At 36.3% G+C, this 21,027-nt stretch overlaps 1 protein-coding gene across 12 annotated transcripts in view; it reads left to right on the top strand.

Moving 5' to 3' along the window:
• The window catches only part of COL19A1 (collagen type XIX alpha 1 chain), a 213,943-nt gene that overhangs the window by 140,983 nt on the left and 51,933 nt on the right, over positions 1-21,027 (top strand). For all 12 annotated transcript variants that reach the window (XM_031552581.1, XM_019613183.1, XM_031552582.1 and 9 more), the window contains 2 exons: positions 10,687-10,740; positions 19,160-19,213. In XM_031552581.1, the coding sequence (XP_031408441.1) occupies positions 10,687-10,740; positions 19,160-19,213 (108 nt within the window). The remainder of the gene's footprint in view (positions 1-10,686; positions 10,741-19,159; positions 19,214-21,027) is intronic.

The raw sequence follows: 21,027 nt of genomic DNA, 5'->3' as shown, positions 1-21,027 counted from the left end.
GTTTCTTGCCATAGAAACCAAACTGTATAATAAAAAGGGAAGATGTTAAGCATCTATGAGGTTGTCAGATCATTAGTCTTTGCAATAAAATGTAGCACAAATTCCATTTATATTTGAGGTGCATAGTTTAAGCCTAGCTAATGAACTTTCCTAGGAGAGGATCTAATTTGATCATGAAGTAGACACCAAGTGAAAGAACAAAAAAAAAAGATTTTTTTTCTACTGATTTTTTTTTTGAGAGCTGAAATGATTTCATTTTTATTATCTTATTCTGAAAAATCATTCTCATTCATTGTATTCCCCAAATTTATGTTTCTGCCCTTCTTTAATATTCAAGGTGCACTTCTTTCAAATCTGATCAATTGTAAAACTGTTTTTTCCTCAAAAATTGCTGTCTCTATGTTGTGCTGTTTCTAGAATTTTTCATGCTTTCTAGAATTTAGTAACAAAAAATACTTATATATGTTTCTTGCCTGTATTATGTTGTTTTTACTTACTAATTTTAATCTTATAAATTATTTTGAGTGAACCCAAGTAACAGAGTTAAGTCATCAACAGTCATCACAAACTTTTGCTTGTGAAATGGCCAGTAGTTCTTTTTGCTCTACCACTAGTAACTTTGTATGTGTTTTTTGTTTTTCTTTAATTTTTAACAAAGTAGTTTGTGTTAGTTAGGAGGCCTTGCTAAGGAAGAGACGTCATTTGTAGCTCCGGTCACTGGGAGAATTGGACCAATAGATACAATTTCCTCTTCCTCCTTCCTGTGTGATAGGAATATTTTTTCAATCTCCCTTTTGTTGCTTTCAGGAATTAGGAGTAGTATATTACTGCTATAGCACTTGATAGTATTACACCATCTCTCAAATTACATGAGGAGCTTCAGAAAGCAGTCACATGTTACTCAGAAAAGTCCCTCATCAAGAAAAAAATAGAAAGTATGAATGCTATCCTAGCATTCAGCATGGAATTTAAACCATGGAGGACAAATAGAGAAAATGAGAAAACAAATGAGAAAACAAAGGTTCTTTAGCTCCCCATGTAAGGAATTTTCTTTAGTCTCCAAATAATTTTGACATGTTGCTGTACTTTCTCCAAAGTTTCTACTTTTGTAAATATATACTGTGGAGTCATGGATAGTCCATCTTCCATGTTAAATGTAATGAAATGTATATTTGCAAAATATAATGACAGTGGTGTTATAAATTAACATTTAGCTTCAGTTAGGTATCTTGGTGGCACTAATTTTCCCTGAACTTTATGCATTTAATTATTTTTTTTCCTGAAAGTGATTTTTTTTATATATAATACATTATTTAATTCCAAAAATTCTCTTAATAGAAAACATAAATGCAATTTTGTCAGACAGCTCTACTGTGAAATCCAGAAATTGTCATTTTTCATTTTCATATGTAGGAGCCAGGCCCAAAATATAACTAACAGACACCACAGCTCATGAAGCAGTTTCTGTGCTCTGCTTTTTTGAGATCTTCTTGATGTTTTCCTGACCTTTTAGAATCTGGAGACTTCTGGCGAGTGACTAGCAAACTTTCCTTGCCCAGCATACACATTCTTAGATGATGGTCACAGGTCATATGACCCAGGTAGTGTTGAAGTAGCTGTTGCTTTGCTGTCAGTTTCTTGGACGCAAGCAGCTCCAAAAGGAGGATGCAGCTCAATGAACCTTGGGGTGGAAAGGATGCCTGGGGCCTCTCACTGAAGCTGGGACATGCTGCAGAACTGTGCCATCCAGTGAAAAAGCTGTGGGACAAGGTCTGCACAGCATCAGTTTTTACCAGTAAAACCAGCCTTGAGGAATCCCAGCTCCTGAAAGCTGGAGTGTCTGAAGGAGGAAAGACTTCTCCAGTCTGAGGATAGCACCTAAGTAAAGTGAATGTAACTAGAGTCTGAAGGTTGCACACATGTGCTGAGTGCTGGCTGACATCATTGCAAGGTGACTCTTGATTGTCTTCAAATGATTGTGTCAGATGGTAGAGGATCCTGAAGACTAAGAACAAAAATATCACTTGTATCTTCACAAAGCATAAGAAAATCCAGGGATCTACAGGCATGATGTGATGAAGAAAATCCTCCCGGAAACCATTTTCAAACATATGAAGGACAAGTAAGTGACTGGAAGTAGTTAGTGTGGATTTGAGAAGAGGAAATAGTGCTTAACAATCCTATTGCCTTCTGCAGTTAGATGACTAGTTTGATGAATGGGAGAATAGTGTGTATTTTTGCTATCAAGTAAAAATTTTGATGTCCTCTTCTGTATCTTCATTATAGACAAGGTGACAAAGTACAGGTTAGATAAAGGGAGCAGCAATGATTATGGAAAACCAGGGGAATAACTGGGCCCTGGGGCTTGTGATCAGTGCCACAAAGTGCAGTCAGAGGGAGTCGATAATGGTATACCCCCCGGCTCAATATTGGAGCCAGTGTCTTCATTAAGACATTCATTTAGAGAATGGGGTAGAGCATACCTTAGCAAGTTGACAGAGAATTGGATAAAAGTAAATCATCTGAAGTTCAACAAATCTTGCATCTGGAGAGTAAAAACCCATGGCATCAGCACACACTGATGCCAGACTGCTGGACAAGCAGACTATGAATCAGCAATCCACGTACATGTCAAAAAAAGTCCATTAGTAGGCCATCATTGAGATCATTGCCCTCTACTAGTTACTGGCAAGGCCATAGCAAGAAAGATACAGTTTCTGCGATGTGTCTAGCAAAGGGCCACAAAGAGGGTTAAAGGCACTGGAGCATCTCTCACCTAAGGACAGGCAAAGAAAGGTGGGACTTCAGCCTGAAGAAAAGAAGGTTCTGGAGAAGCTTATCAATGTATATAAATCCTTGAATGGGTATAAATAGCTGACATTGAAGAAAAGGGAGGCAGACTCTTTTCAGCAGTACCTACAGATAGGATGAGGCAGTGGGTGCAAATTGAAAAGCAGGGAATTCCATCTCAATAAAAAGAAAATACTTTTTTTTACAGTGATGGTTGCCAAACACTGGAATATATTCCCTGGAGAAGTTGTGGAGCCTCCATCCTTGGAGAATCTCTAAACAGTACTTTCAGCATAGTTGACAAACATCTTCATTTTTATAGATTAACAAGATTTTTGGAAGTGCTTCAGGTGTACTTAAGCAGACCAGTTCTCCACCATGGTGGTTGCCTTGGTTCCAGTGAGGAATTCAGTTCAAACATTTACAAATCTATTTTACAACCATATTATTGACTCTATTCCTTAGGAAATTGCAGGTGTCTTGAAGTAAATGTTTTTGAAGCAACTTCCTTACAACTTCCCTTATTTCCAGTTTGTATGTTTATAGAATGAAATACTTTAGGGAAGATGTTGTTTAGCATTAGCTCAGCGATAAGTGAAATGCATCATAAAACCAAGAATCCTTAGAGCTATGCTATCTCCTGTGTCAACAGTGATCTCACTAAAATGGTGTGTTTAGAGAGACCTTGTGAAATTGCAATATTTCCCTATTAAATAATCAATTTACTGTCTGAGATTACAAGTTTCTCTAATCAAATATGAATAAAATTATTATGGCACAGGGGAACATCTTCCTAAATAAATAATTGGGTGGAGAATTATTAGATTTTCTTAACTTAATTATTTAAAATGGCATACAAATATGAAAATGAATTTAAATTCAGATTGCATTTATCTGATTTATAGAACTTAAACTTTTCTTTGACATAATTTGTTTTCTAGTTCAGTGAATAAATGTTGTACTCAACCAATTGTAAAACAAGCTTTACAGAGCAATGATAATTACTGCATAGTAGGTTAGGCTCCTGGCACAGCACAAACAACATTTTTCACAGCTATAGCTCTGGAGTTTCAAAATCTCTTTTAATCTTCTCAGTCCTTCCTGACTTTGATGTAAGTTGTTTTTAAGTATGTAATGCTTTGGTCTGACTTTCTATAAGTTGGAGTCATGTACATTCCTTCACTCAGCTATTTAACATTCTGAAATGGTTAATGTAAAAGAGGGAGACATTTTCTGGGGCGTTTCTGAATTAAAAGCAGAATAAGGAATCACTAAGGTAGAGTACAGAGAACAGTGGAAAGAATTTATTTCAGCTTTAAGATCTCAATTAGAACTTTTGAACTACTTTCCAAATACTTTTTATCAGTTCTTTTGTATTTCTTAGCAAGAGGTATAACAAGAGAATAGGAAGTTATTATAATTAAAAATTAAGGTGTTCATTATAAAAAATCTAAATGTAGTTGAAAAATACCTCTACAAGTGATTTTGTATTGAAAATGCATTTCTGTGGTACACTTGAACAATTGTGACTGATTCCGTGTAGAGATTTGTTAGAAGCAATACAGAATTTAGGTTGTAGCATTTTACTTCTTGGCATTGCTGTGCTTGTTTAAGTATTACTTCGGTGCTTATTAAACACATTAGAGAATACTAGCTAATCTCTTTTAGCATTTTATAAATACAAAAAAAAGTAGTCTTTATTGGAAATCATGCCTAAAATTAGAAAGACAACGTCAAATGAAGAAATGCATTAGCAAGGCGTTCCCTGGTGACTACCTTTCCGAAACAGAGAATTAGGACCTTGTGAGCTCTGTGCTTTTGTAAGCCATGTTTCTGTGAAAGACTTAGTGGGATGTGAGTTGTAGGCTTTCTCTTGTTTTCTGCAAACAGCTTTCTTATTTCCTGTGAGTTTATTTACATTTAATATTTCATATAGAGATTAATTTTCTGTAATCTAGTTACCATCATATAACCTCATGGCCAAGGTTAAGAGGAGTGAAGAAATTGTATATTCAGGTCCTAATATTATATTACTGCAGTAACCAATGTTTCACTGATTAGAAGGTGGATTTCCTATTAAGGAAATAGAATATTCAAACCATAAGATTTCTAAGGACTAAAAATAAATATAACTGCAGCACTATCAAAGTTACTGACTAAACTATTAACAGCATTGTGAAGAGTTCATAGAATCATAGAATATCCTAAGCTTGAAGGGACCCATACGGATCATTAAGTCCATCTTTTGGATGGTTCGATGATTAAATGTCAAAGACATCTTTAAATATTACTAAAAGTTTGCTTAAATGGACACTAGGAAATAATGACTGCACTGGGACTGCACATTTGTTGTAGATTTCATATTTTCACACTGAGACCTGTTAAATATCTTGTTGACACCTCAGGGAAGCCTCCTGTCACACAGCCGTTTGGTAGATGCTGAAATTGTGTTATGGCACAGTTGAAGATGCAAACAGGGTTCAGTCTGTGATTGCTCTGATTTTTGTGATTAGTTCTCTTCCTTTTTCAGCACTTCTTGAACCAGCTTTCTTACTGATATCGCCGTGTGATATCACTGAATCACAGAATCACAGAATGGCCAGAGTTGGAAGGGACCTCAAGGATCATGCATCTTCAACCCCCCTGCCACATGCATGGCCACCAACCTCTGCACTCAATACTAGACCAGGCTGCCCAGGGCCCCATCCAATCTTGCCTTGAACTCTTCCAGGGACGGGGCATCCACAACCTCTCTGGGCAGCCTGTTCCAGCAACAGTGACATCTGTCTTTGTGCCCTGGTGTGGCAGCTTGGCAAGCCCATGGGAAACCATGCAGTAGAGGGCTGTTGCAGTTCCACCTGTTCTTCCCCTGGATCAGCGTGGGTTTATGGTGGACTCAGTAAGCAGCCGGAAGCATAGGGTAATGACTACAGAGAGGGAAAATAGGAGAGTTTATAAGGGTTAGGTTTATCAGCTGAGAGGGCTGAAGTGAAGGAAAGTTGTGTTGAATTACTGCAGACACTACAGATTGTTAGGCTTCTAGGAGGCAGCTTTGGGTGCATGGAGAGACAATCCAGCATCTACTCAGAGCCTGCCTTTATGACTACATTTAGGTCTCATTACCTGAGAAGCTGTTGAGGTGTTCATGCAGTGGACACTAACATCAGTGTCTGTGCTTTGCACCTGCTTTCTGCTTTGGTTATATCTGTCCCACTTTGTCTGTTTTTAAGGTTTATGCAAGAGGATCTCAGTTTATCCTGGCAAACGAGTTACATAAGCCTCATTAATCTTGTCCAATAACTGTAGTAGTAAGGGCTTTAAAGCCCAGCTTCCTACTTTCTCTAGAACCAGTTTCTGTTTTGAAATATGATGATGTGTTTCAGGGAATGCTAATTAGCTGTTTCCTTTAAAATTCACACAGGCTTAATTAAGGACTTTTGCCTTCATATTCAAGTGTAGGTTCTTTAAATTATTAATTCCATTTCATAAGTCTTGTCAGTATTCCTACATAACTCTGCTCGATTTTATCCTAAAATAATCTGCCGTTTATTTTAGGCTCTAGGATTAGTGGTCTTACTCTTCTATACTTAGAGATATATGAATAGATGGATGTAATATGATACAGCAGGGAGCTGCGATATAGATTTAGAATTCTTCCATTGTGTATTGGAGCTGCAGCCTGCCCAGAGGCTGCAGTCAGGGTACAGACGTGTGCAAGGATGCACAGAGCCTTACTTCTGAAGAGCATTCAATCTAATGTGAGGCAAAACTTGTCAAGTCATTTTGATTAACAGAGAGAGTAAAGGAAGAGAGGAATAAAGAGTTCAGCTGACTGTGTTCTTCAGCTAGGCACTCAGCTGGGGTTTCCTGGAGCATATAATTTCTCATTTATTCTGTTTTTAATATTTCATTCTTTTTGTCCCTGACCAAGCAGTTGTTGTTTAAATGATTTATGTCTGTATCATAGCTGAAGTTAGTCCTAAAGAAAAGAGGAAAGGAGCCTACTGTCCAAACTGTCCAAAGGCATTTCAGGAGTCAGGAGGATGGGCAAAAATATCAGTAACGTTTAGATAGCTTCTTATCGTACCGACTGCTAATAGCAACAACAACAAAGAAGTATATAGCATGAAATTCAGGATCTCTTTTGCTTTTATCTTCCTTATGTGCTTTTCTAAATAGTTTGAGACAACTGATGACCCCGCTTACCTCTTTTATTTTTCTAAGTCGGTGTAGATGATATTGCATTTTTTAATTTAAAGGAACCATGTGGTGCTGGGATGGTTATTTATATTTTAATTGTTCTATAACCTGAATGTTTGCTTGATAAACTCAACAAAGATAATGAATTTCACTTTAAATTTATCACTTGTAGGTAGTGTCTGAATGCAGAAAATAACACTATTCAGCTAGTTAATGCTTTTTTAAGTGCATTTTAATTTCTACACATCCTTGCAAAGGAGCAGGGGAACGGTTTGTTCAGCTGCATATGTCAGCTCTCTGCCCCATACACAGTAACACAGTAAGGGGTATGGCTTTCACCCGCTTCTGAAAGGGAGTTTGGAGCTGAAGCTCTGCCCGCTCTGTGAACCCAAGAGGGCACCAAGGCATTTGCAGTTCTTTCTTGCCAGAAGGAAGATTTAGAATGAAAATGTAAATATTTAATCACAGACTGGGTCATGATCTGCTCAAAGCAGGACCATAATTGACTTATCAAAAGAAATTCTTCTAACTTTTTAAATCACATTATTCTAATAAAAAATGATAACTATTTGTCTTTACTTTTACTAACTATTCCCATACTGATGCAGGGAAGTTATGGAGAAGCAGGACTGCAAAGAAGTAGGTGTGTGCATCTCTAAAACTTGTGTTTCTCTAGAAAAAGCTAGAAAAAGTTTCTAGAAAATGTTTCACTTCAGAAATACTATATTTTATTTTATTTTATTTTATTTTATTTTGTAAATTTGTGATGATCGCTGCACTGGCTATAATGGTTCTTAAGATGTGAGGAATGATCTAATATCCATGGTGTTATGGTGTTATTTGCATACCATAGAACAGCTCGATCAGAAGTGCTCATGCTAATAAAAGTGTGTTTATGATTATGAAGCAATGAAAAAAAAGTTCTACCTTTGACACTGGCTGTGAAAGTAGAAGGAAAATGAAGAATGCATGATATCATTTAAAAAAATGAAAAAATAAATCTGGAAGCTTATGACTCGAATTCTTACAGATTTTCATCTTCTCAAAGAGGGAGAATGTCAGCATTTTCATTTCATGTTTAGTTTTCAGTATTTTCATTTAAATATGCAAAAATGGAATGCTAAAAATACAAATGCATGATTGTTTTACATGTTTTGTGTACACATGGCACGTGTTATAATGACTGATGTTAAAGTGATTGGACAAAATGTAGGGCAAGCATTTATTCTGCGTAGCAGCACGTAAGCATTCTGGCAATCAATAAGTGGCAGTGAAAAATAACTGTCTCTATTTATTTTATTTTTTATAACTGATTTCTTTTTTCAGAAAGCTTTTGAAGTCTTGACTTGGCAATATGTCATAAATCACATTTTAGCTCATCTTGTAAATAAAGGCAGAATTGCCTTCCGAGCATATTTGGTGTTTTCCTGTGTAATTAACACCTCATTCACAGTTGTGTCTGCCAGTCACAGCCCTGCCTTCTTCCCAGAGACACTTCCTTGATACTTTGTTTATACTGATGTGATTTTATGCGTCTCCTCAGGATGCTTTAAATAAGACCAAACAGGAAAAGGAAGGTGCTTCAAGAAGTCAGCAGTATAGATTGTAATAACTCACAGGAACATTTCAAAAGTACGAAGCAGTTCCTTTTTGGTTATTACTCATTATTATCTCAAGCTGGTTTTCATACTTTCCCAGGAAAGTTTACTGTCTTTCAAGAGAGCTGGGAAATATTAATTTCCATTTGTCTTTAATGAAGTAGAGATCAGTCACACATCTCAACTGTGAGACTTAAAATCTAAATGGGATTTTGGCATGCAGGGTGAAGGCCCAAAGAAGCACACTGCGATGTTAGTGGCATTGATAGCTAACAGTCCCTTTTGGGGGGAGTGTATATGCACACCTTTCCCAGAACTGTATCCTCTCATACTGGGCTGACTACAAGGCTGCTCCAGTGAGCTGAATCCTGACCTAAGTTAAAAATTAGTGGGCTTTCTCTGAGCTGTCCTTAACCCAGTTGACTTACATGCTCTGGTTCATCTCATGGCTGCACAGTCTATGTTACCAGCCAACAGAGGACATATCATGGGGTGGGTGCTGAGCTTTGAACCCAATATAGACACCTGGTGCCATATTTTGATTCTGAACGTTCACCCTGGGCTGCCCCAGTTGTGGCTCTGCATGTGCGAGTGCTGACAGGATTAAACAGCTCAGCACATAGCATATGTCTCAGCTAGTTAAGACCAGGAATTTGGCACTCCAAATATGCTGATTTTTTAATTTATTTATTCTTTCACACTGCCCTTAAAACACACTGACTGACTCATAAAACTGGTGGTAGAGCACTTGTCCATGTCACAACCAGGCGGACGAAGCATGTCCCCACAGTCCTTGCTGGGTTCTTTCTTCACTTTGAAGGGCTTCACACCCTCGTGTCCTGCTTCTTAGAAGCACCTCTGACATCTGAGCAGTGGACTATGCTGGTGAGCTGCAGGTTATGAGGAACGGGATTTTCCACCGTTACTGAGGGTGAACAAGATGATGACAGGATAGTTCATGATTAATGAGGGGCAGAGCGTGAGGGGTTTCTACACATTTGGGTTTTCACCTCTAGAGAGTTAGACTGAGGTTTCCCCTTCCATTCCTGAGGTTTCATTCTGCACTGTGTGTGATATCATTTAATAAGATACAGAAGTAGTGTTAAATGTAGGAAACATCAGTTACAGAAATATCCCCTATGTGCTAATTGTGAGCTGTCAACAACCATTTTCCTTTTTTTGGCTTCTTAAGCCAAGTTTTCACTAGGACATCCCCCTAATCTTTTTGTTAATTTATGTTTGCTATATGCAAGGGAAAAATTAGTCAGTGTGTATATAATTCTCTTTTTTCCATCACACCTAGATATTGGATATTCCCAGCTGTTGTTTCTAAAAAAGTGCATTGGATTTCAGCTTGGTAATGAGGATGTAAATTACTGTGAATTACTTCCATTTTTGTGTTATCTTCCTAAAAAGAAATGTGTGTGTGAAAACAGCAGTTGTCCAATTGAGCTCAGTGCTAAAATATCATATTAGTTACATGTGCATGTTTTTCAGACTGGGTTGAAAGTCTCCTGTTAACTTAAGTAGATTTTTATGGACCTTAAGTTTTAATGCAAATGATGTTGCACTTGCAGTATGTATACAGCTAGTACTAATTGCATGAAGAAGATGAACTGTTTTTCCAGGTAAATCTCTGAGCATTTTCTGCTTGTTCTCACATACTGGAGAAAGGTGGGGGTGTTTGTAAATAGGGTTATGTTGCACATTTTTACTGACAGTGGGAGTCAGGGAGACTACTGCTGTGACATAATTTAGCATCTCAAACTCTGGAGCATTCAGATGAAATATAACTCATTTACACATCATCAGGATTCTGTATCAATGTGCAGTCACATTTGAGACATAGCTTTAAAACGTGACAGTAAATGTTGCAGAGATGCAAATACACCGTTTCTTGTAATTTTTAAAAAACAATCCTGGAAGTTGTAGACTTAGGTGGTGTTGCAGTGACTTGTAAAAGTATTCAGTCTGGGTAATTTTTGACCTTTTTGCTACTAAATAAGGCAGTAAATCTTTCTTTTAAACAAAGCTCTAATTACTGATCAGTCATTAGCAGTAACATTTATAAACATCTGCTGCTCTTTTCTTTTTCCAGGGAAGAAGAGGCAAGCCAGGCCTCCCTGGAAAACCGGGGCCGCCGGGACCTCCCGTGAGTATCAAGCAAGGGGATTGGAAATATCCACCCCATTCTGGAACAGTAATCTTTGCTAGTGCTTTTAAACAGCTTGCCTAAACCTTGTTATATTGAAAACAGTTGATCAGTGCTCTGCTGTATCAGATGGCTACTAGACCCAGCCTTTTTATACAGTAGAGATAAAAGGACTGTGTCCACAAACATGAGAGAATGCACAGAACAATACAGAAGGGAATAACCAAGATGCTAACTGCTGTGGAGGAAACAGAAGATGTCTGGCATTTCAAAGAAAGACCAGCCATGTATACTAAATGGGAATACTGTGCATTCATTCACTTTACAGAACATGTGATGCTCTGTAGAAGATGGGATAATTTCTGTCTCAGAGGGGTAATTTGAAAGATGAAGGACTTTGTGAAGTATGTGCCAACTGCCTGAATGGCAGGGAGGATTATACCCGGCACTGGAATGAGCACTCAGCTGTGGTTCAGATGAGTTTACTGAAGAATTAAAAAGATTAGGAAATACATGACTCTATGAAAGGATTTATAATATGATGCACTAACGGTTTTAACTCAGATCTAAGAGGTTTGGGATTTGTTTTTTAAGAGATACATGATTTCAAATTTGAAATCAAGCATAAATCTGGGCTATCTTAACCCATAATGAATGCAGTCTTCTTTTGGTAGAGAAAGACTTGGTCATATTTATAAAATTCCCTATATATTATATTGTAAAAACGCTACTGTGCACAAATATAGAACAGCTGTTAATTTGTGGAATAGGTAAGCTGCTGCTTCACATTCACAGTATCAAACAAGGATTTCATGATTCCTTTTTATGCTTATCTGAAATAGATAAAGGTCAGCAGTTTGCATGTCAAAACATTTGATTTGTGTACTTCAAGCTTACAGCCAGTGAAAACTTCTAGGTTTATTTCTAGAGAATAGAATCTTGCTGCATTAAATAGAATTAATAAATTTACAAATCATTTAGATCATTTACAATGATCTAAAAACACAACTCCTTAAATGTTACAAATCACATTTATTTCCCTTTTTCATTGGAAAAAAAAAAAAGAGTGCTCAGGAAGAAATTGAAAATTATGTTCATTTATCCTGCATACAGTTTAATAGCTAAAAATTCCTGCTTCTCCTCTGCTACTCGTTGTCATATTGAAGCCTTGTTTGTTTGAGTGTTTTATACACCATGGGGCTACTATTGCTAAAATGATATTGCAGACTCAGTGGTGTCCAAACAGAGAGAAGAAGTGATGCAGAATCTTTCTTAATACAAATACAATTAAATAGCCTTTAAAATAAAAACAAATATAAAATAAAAGCATAGAAGAGACAAGATGCTTAACTTTTTATGAACCAATGAAAAACTGTAGGTCTATTACAGATTTCTGCCATCATAGGTGTGTTTGCAGATCAGGGAAGATGTGTGGCCTTTGATAGTCTCACCAGAAAAAATTAGTGGATGCTAAATTGCACTTTTATTATTTAAGCCTATTTCAGGTTTTCCTACAGCAATGCAAAGCTCCCCTTTTTCAGCATAGTAGGATCCATTTGAGGAGCTGTATGGGAACTACCCTAGCACTGCTTTATCAGGCAAGCGTTCCTCAAGCACTCATGGCCTAGATTTTGGTTAAAGATAATTTTTTCTGATATACCCATATTGATACAGTCCTTATTTTAGATACAGCTACACCAGCATCTTGACTTCTTTTTCCATGACTGAGAAAATAATCTATGAAAAGCAAGCTGTACAATGCTTATTAGTATGCATTGGCAGTATCCCCATATTTAAAGTGCTGAAACTTGTACATACTCAAAAGACTTTAACAGGATTCATCATTTGTCCTCTCTTTTTCAAGGCTCAGAACACACTGGATTTTGCTGTATGGTTCTTACTGTTACCCCTCTGCTTCACACAGTAGTGGCAGCCTCTTCATGAATATGGATATGGCCTCTGCTTTGGCCTCAGAACTATCACTCCCACAGGCTGGTTGCTATCATAAATTTGGCCTGCATAGGGTATAAAATGCTTAACAAATTGACTTAACGTGAATATTAAGCTCAATACAGTCTGGAGTTTTCTCCAAAAAAAGTAAACTTGGTGTTTGATATTTCAGAAAATTAAGAAAATTTTATTTCAGAAAAGGAAGATTAAATTATTAATTTTTAGATCAGGTAAATGCTGAGTGTTATCTGTTCATGTTATGTGGTACTTAAATATTAGAAAAACATCCAGGTGCTCAGGAATGACAAAACAAACAAACAAAAAAACCCTGTGAGATGGAAAATTTTGCCTCCTTGAGGACAGCGGAGAACAGATGTTAGGATACTCAAGGGGCTTGATGTAAAGCACAGTGCTAAAAAAAAGGAGGGAGGGGAAGGGTATAAACCACATTCTGAGCAGCCCAAAGGGCTATAAATTGGATGTTACTAAGGGGTATGTATTTTGATAAATCAAAATAATTAATTTTCAGCTACTTCTGGCATTGCAGCAATAAAGGTTTGCTTTGTATTCTCAGTCTAAGTCTTCTAATGCTTTCTCAATTATCCTTTTTTTTTTCTTTTTTCTTTTTTCTTTTTTTCTGATAGCCTAGTTTCTGGGGATTTTTTTCCCCCTAGTAAAATTGATGTTTGTAGTGAGTTTCTGGTACCTTACTATCATCTACACATCTTTGGTTAAAAACTTGCATCACTGTGCCAGAAATGTAGATCTATTGGCAAGTGTTGATTGAATTACTTGGTTTAAGTGGGACTCTCTGTGCATCTTCTTCCAGGAGTCCTTTTATGTGTGCCATTTTTTTCCTTTGGTGCAAACAAGTTTCTTTTGGTGCAAACAAGGCCATGGGTAGCACCAGGGGAGATTTAGATTAGATATAAGAAAAACTTCTTCTCTCAGAGTGGTCAGGTACTGGAATGGCTGCCCAGGGAGGTGGTGGAGTCGCCGTCCCTGGCAGTGTTGAAGAGGCGTCTGGATGAGGAGCTATGAGATATGGTTTAGTGGCTTGTGGTAGCACTGGTAATGGGAGGATGGTTGGACTAGATGATCTTGTAGGTTCTTTCCAACTTTGTGATTCTATGATTCTATGATAAATCCTGTGCCCACAAAAGCCAGTTGATGGACACTGTAGACTTTTAAAATCTACTGTTATTCCCTTCTGGACAGAATTCATGCTTTCTGATGTTGTTTTTGAGTATCATACGTATCATTTTACTACTGGAAAGCTGAGAAGTATGCTCTCACATGTCACACTCCGGTGCGTAACAATTTAAGCTGAAAACAAGGAGGCCAAATGATTTAAGTAGAACTGCAGCTCCCTCTAGTGCTTATTGATTGCTTTCTCCCTTTTAAAAAGTCTAGAGAACTGTTTAAAGCTTCTGTAAATTATGCTATTCCTTTCTCCCTCAGAAACATTCTGGATATTATGAGTGTGAAATAAAAATCTCAATACATTTCAAATTTATTTCATACATTTTCCTACATACATTTTCTTCTAAAATCCTATTTTGCATGGTTCTATATTAAATTGAAAGCAATGATTTTAGAAAACAAAAAAAATTACTCTCTTGGTAGGATGCTATGAGAGTCTAAGTACAGCATTTCGATCTTATGGCAGAGCTGAACTGAGAGCTTTCTGTAGTAGTTGCTAATAAAAATATCTGCAGGACTTAGCATCACAGAAGGGAGTATAGCATACGTGTTTTTTGAAGTGTTTAATTCATAATTTTTCTAGTTACAGCACCAGTACTTTCAGTAGTTAAATGTATGGAAAGTGTATGAACTTAACATTTATATGTTGGTGGCCTAGTAATTCACTGGCCAAATTCTGTGACCTTCTCTTAGACTTAGGCAAAGTGCTTTTCTGATCAAGGCCTGAAGAATCACTGTTTGCCTTCTGTTCAGAGTTCTGTTAAGGGAAGGTCACTTGTGTTTCTATTACGAAGTAGAGATTCTATTGTGTTTCTAAATTGCATGGCATCTGGCATTGTTTTACATATTTTGGTTGTTCGTGGGAGATACTGACACTGAAACAGGATAATATAGGACACATTATGAATTTAGTGAAATACCTTTCTAAGGTATACCTTTCTAAGGTATAGAGTTTATATTTTTGTTTTATTTCAGTAAGTAGGACAGAAAAAGATTTTTTTCTGGTTTCTCCACTAAGGGTTAACTTGATCTCTTCTGTTCCAATTTTCTCTGTCTCTGCTGGAACATTTAGGACTGAATAAGTTCAATTTCTAAATAGTTCCAATTACAGCAGATCATCAAATTGTTTCAGAAATAAAGAACAACAAACTAGAATTGTTCTACATATTCCTACAAGCATAGCAATATTCTCTGGGGTGAGTCAGAGTAAGATTTCTGCCCAGTGTAACTGTTTGGCAGAAGAGAAATACCGTCAACATTATTATTTAAAGCCATGAAGCATATGATTTGGCCAAGTGTCATCTTGTCTAAGAAGCTGTATGTGGCAGGGCACGCAAATAAATGTTGAGTCACCTAAATCATAGGTTAACACACTGCAATCTAGATTATTCATCCTCTTATATCTCTGCTATTTTCTATCAAAATGTTCAAAGTTACTGTTTGCAACCAGAATGAGTATACTTCACTTTTCCTGTGTTCTCAGAAGTTTCTTTAACTAGGGATCTGAAGCGTCAAATTCTTTATATCAAGAACTGGTTCAGCAGGGTTCATCTCCCTCTACAAGGGGCTGGACTTTCTGTCTTTATCAATGAAATCATTCTTCAAAGATTAGCATGAAGTCTCCTTAAAGTCTTAAATTGAAGTAAGGTTTATTTTTTGTTTGTGTTCCATATGAGGCAGTGGAGAAGTTCACAGCCTACTTGAGTTCCTTCATTTAATTCCATACAATTTTGGTCCCTCTTATTCAATATGTATGTCAGTGCCACCAGAGCAGTTATCGTAAGAAGCCAGCAGCTTGCGTTGGAAATCTCATTTCCTCTGCTTCAGGAAGTACTGTCATTCTACCAATATTTTGCAAGTGAATGAATGTTATCACTTAATTACAATAAACAGAAAATCAAAGCAGTGGTAAGCGAAAATTGTCAGTAGCATTTCTGGTATTGCTGGACATTCTGCTGCATTTTAGAAAAATATTATAAATGCCTAAATGGTAGCAGAGGAGTAACTGGCAACGACTGGTCGTGTGGTTTGTTTCTATGCATTTAAGTTTTTAAAATTCATATAAAAATGTAATTTATTTAATATATTCTATTGTGACAAACATCATCATTCTTTCTTTTTGATCTTTGGAATAATTTTTCAATGTTACATACCTACACTGATCAGTTCTGTGTTTTTTTTACATTATAGCCATCAGAAAATGGTATTTTATTTTCAGGACTAGGTATAGACCTGAAATAATTGAATAAAGAGATTACACTGAGTCACTTTCAGTGCTGCATTCTCAGAAATGGCCAGTTTTAGAGGTGCGACCACTGCAATTCACTTGTTACATGTTTTGCTACGTAGACTGAGAGAATGGGTACACTTCTCAGCAATCACAGAACACAAACAAAATACAAAAGTTAAGGAAAGAAAATACATTATAGACCAACGTAATTTCACTGTTTGTTCCCACCTTGACAATGGAAATTACATCTGAAACTTGTTTGTAATTTTCATAAATAATTAGGAGATATTTTCAGTTCTTTTCTTATCTATATATGTGTATTCTCTGTGTGCTTCAGTTACCTCAATTACAGAACATGATACACAATATTAAAAATAAAAAATAAAAAAACCCTACTCAAGTGAGATTGTAATTGGTATTTCCATAGGAGAAAGCTTGAAAAACATCCAAAATGGCAGATGTGCAAAATTCTCATTCGAAAGGCAGAAGTTTCCTGCACAGTAGTTCTTCAGTCTGTGTTAATTTTATTGCTTATTTACTTGCAAGCCAGTTTTGCTGGTTTGTTTATCTCCTGTGGAGATTTCAAGAGTGGATTATGCAGCTACATTAGTAGAGTGAAACAGTATGGAATGAAATACAGAGGCTAGAGTTTAGGAAGAGACCCTTGAATGAAACAGTTTTCTGTTCCTGTAGAAAAATTTTATTCTTTTTATTCATTATATTATGGAAGCTGATGGAATTATTAAATTTATGTCAATTTTTGGAAATGAAAAAACTAAGAGAGGTGATTTACCTCTGGTAACCCAAAACCTGTGACATTGTCAAGAATGCAACCTAAATATGCAATGAGCTCCCCTCAGCTGCCTCAGTCACAAGATAATTCTGGGGTTTCTTGAGGTTATGTAATTTTCTCAAAACAATGACATGTCAAAAGGGTTCCGATTTTGTCAGAAATGATTTATATGATGCACAATTAATATCTGAGAGGTCGGAGTTGGTGGTAGATAGAGCATGTGATCCGTCTTTTGTTTTATTATTGCAGCAGACTCATTTTTACTGGTTTTCCACTGAAAAAAAAAAAAAATTGAAGGAGACAACACGGTAGCAAATGAGAAGGGATGATAAATTCTGATTTTTTGACCATTTGCCACATTAGAGAGTCACTGTTAAAACCTTCCAGTGTTGAGATTGAGACATCGAATAAGTATAGAGTGTCATCATTAATATGGATATCAGAGCATAAATTCTGCCACTAATTGTAGAAATCAGAATTGAGGGAACATCTCAGTCAAAACATCATCACAATACTTATATTATTTTTCATTGTAAATCAAGAGTGACAACTCACTTCCAAAATAAAATGAATAGAAACAAAGATGGGCTTATGTATTTTCCAATGATAGTGAGCAAAGAGGAAATGAAGCAGCTGTAAGGTTTCATGTGGTATATACAGTAGAAGTAACAAATACACCATTATTACTGCTCGGCAGTAAAACTTTCAGCAGTATTTGCACAGATTAATTCTTAGCATTTCAGTATTTTCCTTGGGTCTCTACATGAAATCAGTGGACAGTTTCTCAATTTGTCTAGAAATACTTTGGAATCCTGGTCCCGTACTGCTGTGAGTTTGGCAGCAGTTCTTGTTCAAGAAGTCTTATATTTTCATCTTGACAAATTGCTGTCATGGGTGATATGTAATTTGACTTCTGACTTCTTGTAAGAATTTTACAGTGCCTTTAGCTTGAAAATGGGAGAAAATGTCAACAGATTTTTATTCTGAGAATATAGAAAGCTGCTTTCCTATTAGAAGGCGTTCCGGAGTACGTCTGTAGCGAATGCAATGTGTGTGTAATAACAAGGCTTACAGAACAATTAACAAGGACCTTATAAAAGTATAAATCTGTGATTAAATTCTCTGACTAATCTCTAATGTCTGACACAGAGTCTTACTGATAAGCAGACTCTATTTTCTTAAGGAACAACTCTTTCCAAAACTGAACAGAGTTCAGTTTCATGAAGCAATCTTTAGGGAACACCTACACTATGCCAGCTACATTTTTCCTACTAACACAAAAGCTGCAGGCTCCTGTAAATTGTCTGTAATTATAACACAACAGAACAAGAGTTGCCTTTGTGCCTTGTCTCAGTTAAGTGCTGTTCATTCAGACAGATGATTTGAACAGATATTTTTATCTCATTAATGTATCCAAATGTTTCTTACAGCACCATGAGTGGCTGTAGTTCTTATTGAATGATGTGTAAACCACAGCTTTAAGAGAGATACTTTTCTGATTCTTAAATTTACCAAAGTTTTACTTCATAAGATCTGTACTCAACTTTTTGTGTTCTGCCCTGGTTCACAAGACCTAAAAATCTTATTAAGGGCCTGGTTTGTGGCAGAATGTGTCTTTTTTCTTTTTTCTTTTTTTTTTAATATGTATATTATAAGTATATATATATCCAACCTAAGCCTGCATTATATTAGAAGCATGTTCTCCTTTTTTGAAATTCTAGGTGAAAGTTGTCTGTTTAAACTTGCATAGCCAATAAAACTAGAAAATCTCTCAGAGAAATCTGTCATTCCTCAATTTCCCTCCCTTTCAGTACTCGGAGTTAAAAAATCTGACTGTTTTGTCAAACCTGAAGCTGCTTCCACATCAAAATTTGTGCTTTGAGTTAGTGAAAAGAATTTTTAAAATGCTGCAGAAGATTCAGTTCATAGCAGAAAAGGTTCCTATTAGAACTGATGTGAATGTCATCTCTGCCTTCTCTGACAGATGGATTCTCTACAAAATAGTTGCCAGTTTTCAAAACTCTAAGAATTTGAAGCTGATTGTGTTTCTCATTGTGCCTGGAGAAAAAATAAAAATAAAAAAAAATAAAAGGATATAATGAGTTTATAGAAAATGGTTTATTGTGGAGGCAAGTAAAAATTGAAATCCCTTTACAGGAACAGAGCTCTCTTCAAGTACAGGTAGGTAAACATAACGTTAGTTAAATTAAAATGATCTTCTGATACATTTTACTTCCTTACAGGGTCCTTCTGGACTAGAAGGAATTCTGGATTCATTGAACAAACATTACAATGAGGTATGGAAATTTGAGTTGTCTGTCCATGTTTGTGTGCTTAATGGCTAAGAAGCATCTAAGATAGAAATGACCACAATTTTGATCTTTGCAAACCACATTCCGAATTCATCTGAAAAGTTAATCCTTCCACTTCTCCCTACTCCTCTTCTGCACCCCTCCATAGGTTCAGTCTGCATACCTTCTATGTCATCTATCCTGCTGCCATATGTCTTATCTCCCATGTCTCATACTCCTCTATTTTTGACTGCTGTAACCCAGAAAGGAGGAAGCTGGACCACCCAGCTGTTAGTATGAAGCACTAGCTCCCCAGCTCTAAACATAATTGATCTAAATCATATGTGACACTTCCTCTTTCTTTCCCTAACTTGACATGATCCTAAGAATAGAACAGAAAGGCAAGGAGATAATTAAATAAGGTCTACTAGAGATCTGTAAGAATTGTCCATATGTATATATTGTAGACTAATGAGAATATTGTCTTAATTACATGACATTTCACAACTAGAAGCACTTCATGGAAAGATGTTAAATAGCATACGAGCTGCTATTTTCTCCTTTAAACTCTTACACAGATATTTCAGATCATTTATGTAGTTGTAGTATCTGCCATTGTATAGCACTGTGATTCACAGATCATGCAAGCCTTCTTAATTGGTGGTGAAGTGAGTACGTAATTCATCTGAATAAGAAGTCATATTTCATTCAAAGGTTTATAAAGAATTATTGTAAGAATTGCTTAATACAGAGGCTAATGTGTGTTTCCTGCTTTACGTTGTGCATATCAAACCTGGAAGATATTCAAGTCCTTCAATGTTAAAATGTGTAACTATTAAAAGCAGGTGAAATCAGACTATTTTTATTATATAACATATCCAGATGAGTACAAAAAGATTCTGGAGTGAAATTCATGTCAAACATATCTTCCTTTTTGTTTTTGTCACTGACTTGATATCTCTGGTATTTATGGCTTTTACTCCATTCCTTATCAGTCTATAAATATAGAGCTTGGATTAAGAATTAGGTATGATTTTGTGTGCTATTTTGGATATTTTTATTTTCTAGATTTGATCTACCATTTCACATGTATGTGGCTAAGTTTTATTTAGTCTGTATTTATACTTTCTGTTTTTTTCACTAGTTTCTTTTTCTTTCCAAAAACAGCTTTTGCTGATAACAGTCCTGTTTTCTCTATCAATACCATATTTACTGTAGCTCATTCTCTACCTCTGGTCTATTAATCTTTTTTACCCTGAGAGACCCTTTAAGGTTAATTCTGTATCAGGGAATACAAACCCTGGGGATCTTCAGGAACTCGTGAGCATCTGTCTCCAAGAACCCCATTTCTTGTCATTGCATGGCTATAATGTTCCTAAGGTGTCTTACATTTCCTAATTAACAATCTTCTGGAAAAATGTAGACCAGCTGCTCTGTGTCTGTAAATTAATTGTCTCATAAATTCTGAACCACTAACTAACATTCCTCTTCCTTCAGCTGTCTAGTTTAAAGATTTTAATGACTCTGTCATGAGCAATTAACTGTTCTAAAAGAAAGTGCTAAGATTTCATTTCAGAGGGGAGAGATGATGGCTTTTTGATTCAAGTAACAGGTTTTAAATACACAGGCTTTTTACTACTACGTGTTCAGATCTTGCTAGGGTCAACTGAAGTCTCCAACTGCAACAGCAAACATGTTAGTTTCTATACAGTTTACGATGGAACGGGATATTCCCATCAGGGAAGTCATCAGAGACATGTCTACTTTGCCACGATTTTTAATTTAGGCAGATGTATGCAACATTAACTTCCCTTTTCTTT

Source organism: Meleagris gallopavo, chromosome 2, assembly GCF_000146605.3.
Source record: "Meleagris gallopavo isolate NT-WF06-2002-E0010 breed Aviagen turkey brand Nicholas breeding stock chromosome 2, Turkey_5.1, whole genome shotgun sequence".
NCBI lineage: Eukaryota > Metazoa > Chordata > Aves > Galliformes > Phasianidae > Meleagris > Meleagris gallopavo.
The sequence above is the reverse complement of the archived record's forward strand: the minus strand, read 5'-3'. Positions and strand labels throughout refer to the sequence as shown.